This window comes from Phacochoerus africanus, chromosome 4 (genome assembly GCF_016906955.1).
Source record: "Phacochoerus africanus isolate WHEZ1 chromosome 4, ROS_Pafr_v1, whole genome shotgun sequence".
In the NCBI taxonomy this organism is placed as follows: Eukaryota; Metazoa; Chordata; class Mammalia; order Artiodactyla; family Suidae; genus Phacochoerus; species Phacochoerus africanus.
The window spans coordinates 103,454,884-103,466,896 of NC_062547.1; the positions used below are offsets into that span (position 1 = coordinate 103,454,884).

Genomic DNA, 12,013 nt, shown 5'->3' on the forward strand with positions numbered 1-12,013 from the left:
GCCACGGGTGTGGCTCTGAAAAACAAAACAAAAGCCTCATTTCCTTTCACAAGGGTGTTTTAGAATGACACCTTTCCTGTCACTTTTTCCATCAGAATCTGGTTTTAGTTAATATTTAAAGACATCACTAACACTAGGTATCAAACTTCATTTACATGAATACACTTGAGAACCAAAGGGTAAATGAAACTCTCATAATTCATGTACATTTTCTTTGCTGGGAGCATATTGTTACAAATACTGAAAGCATCGTAAGACATATTTTCTAGAAAATCAGGCCAAGAACTCTATCTTTTTAGGAAGGACTTATTTTCTTGGAGGAGAAAGACTTCTAGGGGTGGGGTAGAGGGCAGAGAAGTGCTAAGAGTGAAAGATGGGGGGAAAGAGCACAGCCCATGATGGCCGATCCAATGCCTTCTGCTCGCCTCCCTGGTGATCATCCCTATAAGCTTATGCAAGTTTTAGTGGCAGTTGTTGGGGCCCCACTCCCAACAGTTGACCTGATTTGGTTAACCAGTTGCTAATTCAGATTTACTTTTTAGCAGAGTGATGACAAAAAACTTGACGATGCCCTGGATCAGCTTTCTGACAGTCTGGGGCAAAGACAGCCTGACCCAGATGAGAACAAGCCCATAGAGGATAAAGTCAAGGTAAAAAAAAAAAAAAAAAAGTCATTAGTAAGTGAAAATTTTTGATAAGCATGGAATACTCTACTCTCCACACAAAGGGGAAAAACCACTCAGACTCTGCCTGGAGTCAGTGAACAGTTGGATAACTTCAGTCTCCTTTTTTTCCTATTCCATGGTCCCCATAATGTCTGTTTCAGATTCAGGCAGACATCCTGTTTGTGAGACCAGACTTTGTGATGATGGAAGAGCACGGCTCTGCTGTCTTAATTTTATTCTCTTCCCACTTTAACTTCTCTTGGTTTTATCTGGAAATAAGATTATCGTATAGCTGTTACACATATGTGCAGTTTTTTTTGGTTGACAAGTTATGTAAATGTCATGGCAGAGGCTTCCCTTGCAGTCTTTCCTGCCATCATAACTAACTGCATGCGAACTCCTACATGAAGAGGGCCCTGGACCAGGAGTTGAGCACGCAGAGGTGTCTGCAAATCAAGACTGTTAAACACTATATATCCCATCCAATATGTATGAGTACTTACTTATACTTAATAATACATGATACTTAGCTGCAAACTATTGCCTTTGGAATGGAAAAGCAATGAGATCCTGCTGTATAGCACTGGACACTGTATCTAGTCACTATGATGGAGGATAATGTGAGAGAAAGAATGTATATATGTATGTGTGACTGGGTCACCTTGCTGTATAGGAGAAAATTGACAGAACACTGTAAACCAGCTATAATGGAAAAAATATCGTTAAAAAAATAATAGTGTACAGTACTTAACAATCCATTTAACTTGGAAGCAGAAAGGTAATGGGGAGTTCCCATCATGGCTCAGTGGTTAACAAATCCTACTAGGAACCATGAGGTTGTAGATTCGATCCCTGGCCTTGCTCAGTGGGTTAAGGATCCGGCGTTGCCATGAGCTGTGGTGTAGGTCGCAGACGCGGCTTGGATCTGGTGTTGCTATGGTTGTGTAGGCCAGCAGCTATAGCTCTGATCAGACCCCTAGCCTAGGAACCTCCATATGCCGCGGGAGCAGCCCAAGAAATTGCAAAAAGACAAAAAAAAAAAAAGAAAAGAAAAAGAAAGGTAATCGAGCATCCCAATCTGTCTCAAGGACAGGGCATTTTAAAGAATCTTTTTAGGTCTTTGAGTCTTCCATGGTTGGAGGAATAGCAAGGTGAAAAATGAAATTCTAATGATACCGAAAAACGAAATCTGTCCCCTAACCCTGGGGTGGGGGGCTGTCCCTGAATCTGTGACAGAGACACCAGCCAAGTGCCACTGAGGTAGAGATGCTGGTGGGGGGGGGGGGGTTGCTGCTTATGCAACAGCAGGTATTTTCTCACCTGCAACATAAGCAGTCAGCACGTCCCTTGAGGTTGGCTCCTCATCCTGATGCTTCTGGTTCCTTATAGAGTCCAAATTGTCAGTACTATCTCTAACTGCCAAGGTACACCTCAACTTGACTTTTTTTTAAAAGTGAAACATTAAAAGGAAGGTATTTTATAACCTTGGGTTTTCTCTCCTTATGTGGTTTCTGAGCATAATGATTTAATCATTTAGTTCCATTTAAAATACAGGTAGAAAATGCCCCCACGTGGCTTGACATTACAGAAGCAGTGGCTTTATGCTTTTTCATCAACTCAGAGTCTGTTGACCTCATTGTTCTGTTGTTTAAAAAATTATAAAAGACCCTTTGTTTTGCCTCAGGAAAGTATAATAAATGTTGAATGCTGCATTTTAGAATGTACTCTCTAAGGGAAGGCAGTAATTATATATGGATAGTAATTATATATGTTCAACATTTGCAGGAAAAAGCTGAAGCTGAACATAGAGACAAGCTGGGAGAAAGAGATGACACTATCCCGCCTGAATATAGACATCTCTTGGATAAGGATGAGGAGGTAAATGAGGGTTGGGTGTATATTCCAAAGCTTTTGCTATTCAAACCTCATGTGAAATGATTAGGAGGGCATGGTAACAGTAGCGAAGAATCGTAACATGACTGACTGCTTTTCACATCATGACTGACTGCTTTTCACATGTCCCTGCTGAGCATGCTGTCCGGAATTCTGTTTATTATTTATTTGAGCAGCATTGTTGGCTTAAAGAGAGTTGAACAATGTTCATTCATCACTGATGCTTAACAGTGAGTCCAAGGCATGTACACAGATGTATTCTCCTTGCAAGAAAAGGTTGTAAAAAGAATGATGATACTTGTAATCTCAACTGAAGTCGAGTTTCTCTGTTGAAGGAGACCAGAAAAATGATTAATAGGGCAAATAGGACCCCTCCAAGTCCTGAGGTCCCTGTTTCTTCTCCTACACCACCACCGGTACTATTGAGACTGAAGCTAGGCAAAGCCGTACTCCTAATCTCAAGTCCTATTTCTTTTCTTTTTTCTTTTCTTTTTTTTTTGTCTTTTTGCCTTTTCTTGAGCTGCTCCTGTGGCATATGGAGGTTCCCAGGCTAGGGGTCTAATCGGAGCTGTAGCCTCTGGCCTACGCCACAGCCATAGCAACTCGGTATCCGAGCCACGTCTGCAACCTACATCACAGCTCACAGCAACGCCGAATCCTTAACCCACTGAGCAAGGCAGGGAACGAACCCAAAACCTCATGGTTCCTAGTCAGATTCGTTAACTACTGCACCACGACGGGAACTCCCTATTTCCGAATCTAAATATACATCAAGAAGTCTCTGTCTTTTTTCTAACATGGAATCCAGTTTCTCTTAGGTTGACCTGGTCTGTACACTGCCCCTTCCTATTTGGCTCTTAGTTGCAAGTCCATTCCATATGAAATAACCCTCTCCAGATCTGTTCATCAAGTGAAACAAGGAAGTCCAAATAATACCTTTCTCTTTCTGCTTGGATTCACGTGGGGGTTTGACTCTGTGGCTCACAGAATGTCATCGACTTCAGTGTCTTCTGTTACGGGAGTCAACTCTCCTTGCTTGTGTTCATGATAGCAGTTCTGCCTCCAGCTTAGAATCTTCCCTGCTTCCATGGCCCCATCTGACCCTGCTGTATTCTTTGGGATATGTATTATTCAGTGTCCTTGCCTTTATAGATGGGAAAAATCCCTGATGAGCTGTCCTTGTAATCCTCACTGAAAAAGCTATCTCTAGACCACGCCACTGCCTCAAATCCTTTCAAAGTGTAATAAGCTATAGTAGATAAGCACATAAGCATAGAGTAAATTAGTAAATAAGACATAAAAACACAAGTTACTTTTTGTAATATTTTAAGTAAATTTATCACATACAACAGCAGAAAGTTACAAAGTGTTTCTTTCATATCTAGGTCCAAATTTACCCTTGCATTTTCCCCAAGACTATTGACATAATTATGGAGTAGTAATTAAGCAAAGCTGGTGAAGAAATAATCGGAGCCCAGGTTTATCATTCATTGAAAATCTATACAGAACCCTTGGTATCCATGCAGGATTAGTTCCATGACTCCCAGATACCAAAATCTGAGGATGCTTTTAAGCCCTAATATAAAATGGCATAATGTTTCCATGTAACCCTACACCCATTCTCCTCTATACTTTAAATCATCTCTAGATAATGATAATACCTAATACAACATAAATTCTATGGAAATAGTTGCTGGCAAATGCAAATTTTGCTTTTGGAACTTTCTAGAATTTTATTTCCCCAAATATTTTCCATCTGTAGGTTGGTTGAATCTGCCAGTGCAGAACCCACAGATGCCAAGGGCTGACCTAACTCAATTCCACGTTGTTGGATGAAATATTACGTAAACACTGACCACACCTAAGTAAACCTTTGCGAAAATGTGTTTAACCAATAGTCTGCTTTATTTCTAAGGGCAAATCAACGAAGCCACCCACAAAGAAACCTGAGGCACCAAAGGTAAATACTTTTTTTACACTCTTGCTGCAACTCTTAAATTTTAGAAATAGAAAATTTATTGAATTCTTACCTTGTGCTTTATGATCCCAAAGGGTTTGTATAAGAATGTATTATTTCTGTTTTCCCAAGAGCCATTCAAGATAGGCAGTTCCATTTTCCAGATTAGAAAATTGAAGCTGAGCGAATACTAAGCAATTTGTATAAAAGAGTAGAAGAAAATAGAGCTGTCAAGATTTTCCTGTTTTAATATCTCTTTTGTAATACACTACTTTGTTAGGAAAGGAATGACATCAAGGCTTTATTTTAAACAAACCTATTTTCAGGGATATGGGAAAATATCCCACAGAGCATTCTCTCCTTTGCCTCTTCATTGATGGCCATTTCTATTAATATCTCAGAAACCTGAAGCTGCCCAAGATCCAATTGATGCCCTCTCAGGGGATTTTGACAGCTGTCCATCAACTACAGAAACCTCAGAGAACACAACAAAGGTACTGTGCTTTTTCATACTGACTTTCCTTAAGTGTGTGGGTACATACATACAATTTTAGACTGTAAAATCAACTGATTGATGCCAAAGAGAACTAGGGGAAAAAAATCTGTAATTCTGCTACCCCACAAACACTATTGTTTGGTATACTTCTTGAGTTTTGCCATATGTATGTTTTATATAATTGTACTTAGAATCCATATATAATACATTGCTTAACATTGTTTCATAAATGTTTTCCATGTTGCTTTATAAGTTCCGTAGGCACCATTTTTGACTGCCACACTATATTGTTGTGCAACAATAATGCTTTGTGTTCATTTAATACGAGAGAAGCCCCTCACTAGACTACACCCTTTGCCCTCTGGGGCTCCCTCCCCTTTTCTGCCCTGCACAGCTGGGTGACTCTTCTACTCACCCTTCAGGGTCCAGGTCAAGCATCAGCTGCTCCAAGAAGACGTCTCTGTCTACTTTTCCCTTCCCAGGCCAAAGGCAGGGACCTTTCCTCTGGGCTCTCCTGCCATTGTGGGTTACCTGTCAGATGTGGTCACACCACTTAGCTGTGTGTGTTACACAGCAGTGATGTGTCAGTACCTCTGTGCTCAGTATTAGCAAGATGCCTGGTACATAGCAGGTACTTAACACATGACCACAAGGAAAGGGGAAAAAAAAAGTGCAATCCATCAAATAGAAAGAAAAGTGAAATGAGGGCCCTTCATTGTTCTTTTCAGAAGCATTAAAATTGCACCTCTTTTCTTATTGTTACACCTGTGATTAAACGTATACCCAATCACTGAATTGTCAATCTTCCTTCATCTCTGTGAGTTAATTTCCAGATCACCTCAGCATCCGATTTCTCACTCCTGGAACCTCATAAATAATGCCTTTTCGGTGAATGGACTTTATTTTTCTATGCGACTTGCCCCAGCTCTCTCCAATTGCTTCCATTGTTACATTTCTCTTCCATGACACTGAAAACAGTGTTCTGTTGGCACATAAAACCCAGTCCTGATAGAAACAATCTCTGTTTTGATGAGAAAAGTATAGTCTGGGTGAATCATGCATCATCAAAATTGGCGGAGCAACAGTGTGGCTCTACTTTTCACTCTGCATTCACTCACTATTTTTCGAAAAACCATGACTAAAATACTCATTTGTTATTATTTAATTAAATTGGAGATTCCAGGTTGCTACAAAGAAAAGTCTGGATCGATTTGATTGCAGGAGCAGTTAATTGCTAGATGGACTGTTGATAGCCATAGCCTCATTATATTTCCTTTGCTTTAGGACAAAGACAAGAAGACGGCTTCCAAGTCCAAAGCACCCAAGAATGGGGGTAAAGCAAAGGATTCCACAAAGGTAACAGAGAAGAAAATAGCTTAGGCATTACATGAACTGGCATTTATCTATCCATAGTCATTTAGTTTCTGACCCAGATCTATTTAGAATAAAATAATTTCTAAGCACTCTCTCTCCCCTAACATGTCTTGCTAAAGAAACAAAGTTTTAAAGACATTTTTAAGTTGATACTTGAGAACTCTAAATGATCATTCTTAACACAATTGAAGTTTCCTGCCTTCCCAGCCCTTGTTGTGCAAAATCCCAATGTCAGCCACCCCTGTGCTAGTCTGGAATGAGAGTAGCCCCTCTCTCCTTCGTTAAACACCGCATATCTCACTTCTAGCTACTTCCCCCCATGGTGTGCAGATAGTCTTGCCTTCTACTTCAAAGAGAAAACTGCGGTTGTCTTGTTGAATCACCATCTCTCCTTCCCACTGCCCTCCTCACAAACTCTCTCCCCTCCTTGCCCTGCAGCCCCTTCTTCCTCTCAGGGGGTCCGTAACTCACTCCCCTATCTTTGTCTCAATTCAGACATATTTGTGTTCTTTCACAACTTCAAAAGCCCCATTTTCCCTCCAGCCCTTCACCTCCATGAAATGTCTATAACTCCTGCCTCTACTTCTTGAGTTCGGCCAGAGAACAGCAGTGGCAGGTGGTTGCTGTCTCCGTCCTTAGTATCCTAGCAGTCCTTAATTTACTTGAGCTCTCCTCAGTGGTGTTTTTTTAGGCATTAGAATGGATGCTGTCATGGATTGAGACTTTGGAGGTTGGGATGAGTTGATCTATCAACTCTCTAAAGACCCAGACCACCACCTCCTACAGCACATTTCCACTTGGATCAACATTGACCATACAATTTCATGTATTGTATTTTATCAAATCTAAATCACCATCAATTATATATCATTAAGAAAAAAGGTGAAAAAAAAAAGTCATCATAAGAATCAACAAATTAAGACATGTTACAATGCAGGTATGTGGCAAGGGAGGTGATGCCACCAAAGAATGTGGTTTATATAAATCTTGGCACAGGGATGTGGTGCATAGAGAAGATCTTATAGTTTATAAGATCCAATATACTCACATTAAATTCTAGTAGTCCTTCCTCCTAGGAAGGATCTAATTCTTCATGTTGCTCTAGAAAGCAGAACTAAGTAAGACTAATGAGTGGAAGTTATAGGGTCTGGTTTCTTAGAACTGGGCATTAATGGACCGTAACACTGGAAGTTTCCAATTAATAAAATTACTCAAACTGGATTAGACAACTCCTAGGTCCCCTCTTAAAAACATAGGATTCAAATGATTATGACTGTGATCCCAATTATGAGAAATAAGATTTTTAAAAAAGTAGTTCAGCTGCATCAAAACTCGTAGGAAAACAAGATAGTGAGTTCAAGATGTGATGTAAGGAAAATCTGCAACTCACCTCATCCCATGGATATACCAGATCTACAGCTGCATATGGAAAAATTACCTCTAGAAAGAAAGAAAGAAAAAACAAATTAGCTGAGTGACTCCTATTCATCTGGCAAATGAGAGAAGGCCTGCATTGAAGAGGGTAGGAGAGACTGGGACACAGTCTAACCATAAACCCCACCACCAACATGGCAGCCCACCATCAGGAGACTTCTCCTTAAGGAGCAAAAAATTGACCCCCACATCAGTACCCCAACCTTAAAGACCACCTGAGAAATGAGCCCCCAAAACAACTAGCTTTGAAAGCCAATAGAGCTTGTGTCCATGAAGACCCATAAGGCTATATCAAAGTGAGAAACAGAACAGGTCATGAGCTCAGACTCAACTGCCCACCCAAAGCATTCAAAGATACAGCTCCTAGCCTGCTACCATCCACAGAGTACTACACAGATAGCAGACTGAAACACATCCTTAGTATTTCTGTGTAAGAGGCCTACTTTCTTGTCCTGGAGCTTTGGCCTGAGGGGCAAGCTTCAGGTTTGGTACATATCTAGAGGCCTACAATGTGCTCTTAGGGAACATAAGTTGGTGCTCACTGTCTTTGGGCTGTTTCTCCGCCTCACTCCAGGTCATCAGCATCACCCAGAAAGGAGCCTTTATACTCACCTAGAGGCCCGATTTTTGTAACTTCCACCCAGGGAACAGTTCCTGATGGCCTGGCTCTGTTAGCCATCAAGACTTACATCTGTAGTCCTGCAAAATTAGGTAGGAGACTCTGGTACTCAGATTCATCCCTTCAGGACACCAATAGATCTTAGCACACCCTCAGCTACTGAGAACCACTGAAAATAAAATAGGTTCCTTGGACAGTTGTAATAGTTAGATAATCAAGAGCTAGGGCAGAGTCAAACAGTAAGTTTCATCTCCTACATGAGGCCACCCTTCAAGACTGGGAGAGGTGGCTATTCTATCTGATACACAGAAGCCAACACAGAGAGTCAAGGAAAATGAAGAAACAGAGGAATATGTTCCAAATTATTAAAACCCCAGGATAAAACCTTAATGCAGTAAGGGATTTACCTGATGAAGGGTTCAAAATAACAGTCATAATAATGCTCACCGAACTTGGGAGAGGAATGGATGAACACAGTGAGGACCTCAAGAAAGAATAAAAAGTAAAAATACAAGAAAGTGACAGTAGAAGTCACAGAGCTGAAGAATAAACTAACTGAACTAAAAAATACACTAGAAGGGTTCTAGAGTGCACTAGGAGAAGCAGAAGAAAGGATCAGTGAAGTCAGAGACAGAGCAATGGGACTCACCAATCAAAACAGCAAAAAGGTAAAAAAGATATCTGACGGGATTTATGAGATATCATACAGACTAACACAGACCAACATTTGCATTATAGGAGTCCTAGAAAGAGAAGCAAGAGAGAAAAGAACGAAGAACTTATGTGAAGTTGAATGGCTAAAACCTTCATCCATATCCAGGAAGCCCAAAGGCATCCAGAAAAGAAGAACCCAAAGACGTCCACAACAAAGACACATTACAACTAAAATGTCAAAAGTTAAAAACAAGGAGAAAAACTTGAGAGCAGCATGAAAAAAACAACTTTATAAATGCAACAGAATATCCATAAAACTATCAGCAGATTTTCCACAGAAACTTTGCAGGCCGGAAGGGATTGGCATGATAAATTCAAACTGCTGAAAGAAAAGGCTTCAAAGAGTATTTTTATTGGAAAAGTTGTCATTCAGAACTGAAGGAAAGAAAAAGTTTTCCTAATAAGCAAAAGCTAAAGGAGCTTATCACCACTAAACCAGCCTTACAAGAAATGTTAGCGACTCCTTTCAGTAGAAAAAGGTGCTAAGCAGTAATTAGAAAACTTAGCAAAGTACAAATCTCACTGGTAAAGGTAAATATATAGTACAATTTGGAATAATCTAGTGTTGTAATGGTGGTGGAATTAATCACCTATAAAGCTAACATAAAGGTTATAAGGCAAAATAGTAAAAATAACTAACGGCAATAATTAAGGGATACACAAGATTAAAAGTTATAAAATGGACATCAAAAACGTAAAACATGAGGGTGGAGAGTAAAAGTGTAATGCTTTGGAATGCATTCAAACTTAAGTTGTTATCAACTTAAAGAAGACTACAGTAAATATAAGTTGTTTTATGTAAGCCTCATGGTAACCACAAATTAAAAATTTACAGTAGATACACACAAGAGAAGGAGAAAGGAACCTAAGCATACAACTATCGAAAATCATCAAATCACAATGGAAGAGAGCAAGAGAAGTAACAAAGTAACTTAAGAACAGCCAGAAAACAATGAACAAAATGGCAGTAAGTACATACTTATTAATAAGTGCTTTAAAAGTAAATGGACTAACCTCTGATGTCAAAAGATAGAGTGGTAGAATGAATAAAAAAGGGTGCATCTGTATGCTGCCTACAAGAAACTCGCTTCAAATTTAAGAACAGACTGAAAGTGAAAGAGGTAGAAAAAATATTCCATGCAAATGGAAACCAAAAGAAAGCTAGTGTAGCTATATTTATATCAAACAAAATAGTCTTTAAAACAAAGACTGTACTAAGAGACAAAGAAGAACATTAAATAATGATGAAGGGGTCAATCCACAAGAGTCAACATTTGTAAATATTTATGCACCCTACAAAGGAGGACCTAAATATATAAAGCAAATACTAACAGATATAAATGGAAAAGTAGAAATACAATAATGGGCAGGGAACTTTAATACCACTTTTTCATCAATTGATAGATCATCTTGGAGGTCTCTGGTGGCCTAGTGGTTAAAGATCTGGCATTGTCACTGCTGTGGCTTGGGTTTGATCCCTGGCCTGAAAACTCCTGCATGCCTCCAGTGTGACGAAAAAAAAATTGATAGATCATCTAGACAGAAAATCAATAAGGAAACATTGGCCTTAAATGACACATTATACCACTTACACTCAATAGATATATACAGAATATTTGATCCAAAGCCATACATCTTTCTCAAGTATACATGAAAAATTCTCCAGGATATATCATATGTTAGTCCATAAAACAACTCTTAATAAACTTAAGAAGACTCATATCATACAGGCATCTTTTTGACTACACTGATACGAAACTAGAATTATAAGAAGAAAGCTGGAAAATTCACAAATATGTAGATTTCATAAATAATAGGCTACTCAACAACTAATGGATACAAGAAGAAATGGAAAGAGAGGAGTCTATTGTAGCTCAGTGGGTTAAAGGCCCTACATTGCCTCTGTGAGGATGTAGGTTTGATCCCCAGCCTTGCTCAGTGGGTTAGGATCTGGCATTGCCACAAGCTGTGGCATAGGTCACAGATGTGATTCGAAATCAGTGTTGCCATGGCTGTGGCATAGGCCTCAGTCACAGCTCTGATTCAACCCCTGGCCCAGGAACTTCCATATGCCTAAGGTGTGGCTGTAAAAAGAAAAATTAAAAAAAAAAAAAAAGAAATAAAAAATCACCTTGAGACAAATGAAAATGAAAATACAATATACCCAATACAATATACCCAAACTTCAGGAATACAGAAAAAGTAGACCTCAAGAGACCAGAAGAATTCAACCTAACTTTACATCTCAAGATAACAACGCCCAGCGGTAGTAGAAGAAAAGAAAGATCAGAGCAGGAATAAATGAAAAAAAAAAAGATAATAGAAAATAGAAATAAAACTAAGATCTGTTTTTTTAAAGAAAGAAAATTCACAAACCTTTAGCTAGACTCACCAAAAAAAAAAAAAAAAAGGATTCAAATAAAATCAAATGAAAAAGGAGACATTACAGCTGATACCACACAAATAACAAAAGATCATAAGAGACTGCTGTGAACAACTATCCACCAAATTTTGGACACCTGTAAGAAAGAAACATACAACCAACCAAGACTTGATCATGAAGAAACAGAACATCTGAAAAGACCAGCTTTTTGTAAAGAGATTGAATCAGTAATCATAAACCTCCCAACAAACTAAAGTCTGGGATCAGAGAGCTTCACTGGTGAATTCTACCAAATATTTAAAGAAGAATTGATACCAATCCCTCTCAAACTCTTCCAAAAATAGAAGAGAAGGTAATACTTCCAATCTCGTTTTACAAAACCAGCATTATCCAGTTACCAAAAGTAGGCCAGGGGACTAGAAGAAAAGAAAATTACAGGCCAATATTGCTGATGAAAATGTATAAAATCCTCAACAAA

General features: G+C 39.1%; 1 protein-coding gene and 1 long non-coding RNA gene across 18 annotated transcripts in view; one reads left to right on the forward strand and one right to left on the reverse strand.

Moving 5' to 3' along the window:
• CAST (calpastatin) overlaps window positions 1-12,013 on the forward strand; it is a 124,129-nt gene that overhangs the window by 106,023 nt on the left and 6,093 nt on the right. For 8 of the 14 annotated variants that reach the window (XM_047778341.1, XM_047778343.1, XM_047778330.1 and 5 more), the window contains 5 exons: window positions 543-650; window positions 2,451-2,543; window positions 4,474-4,518; window positions 4,917-5,009; window positions 6,296-6,367. In XM_047778341.1, coding sequence (XP_047634297.1) covers window positions 543-650; window positions 2,451-2,543; window positions 4,474-4,518; window positions 4,917-5,009; window positions 6,296-6,367 — 411 coding nt within the window. The remainder of the gene's footprint in view (window positions 1-542; window positions 651-2,450; window positions 2,544-4,473; window positions 4,519-4,916; window positions 5,010-6,295; window positions 6,368-12,013) is intronic. The other 6 variants (XM_047778344.1, XM_047778332.1, XM_047778333.1 and 3 more) reach the window with 1 other exon arrangement.
• On the reverse strand, window positions 644-10,210 carry LOC125126188 (uncharacterized). Of its 4 annotated transcripts, XR_007134545.1 has the most exons (7): window positions 8,432-10,209; window positions 7,776-7,825; window positions 5,427-5,645; window positions 4,589-4,705; window positions 3,495-3,807; window positions 1,986-2,884; window positions 644-934 (listed from the first exon to the last, which is right to left on the reverse strand). It is a non-coding gene; the product is annotated as an uncharacterized LOC125126188 (long non-coding RNA). The 4 variants fall into 4 exon arrangements; XR_007134544.1 differs by having other exon boundaries at window positions 5,427-5,542; window positions 7,776-10,210; XR_007134546.1 differs by having other exon boundaries at window positions 3,495-3,702; window positions 7,776-10,210.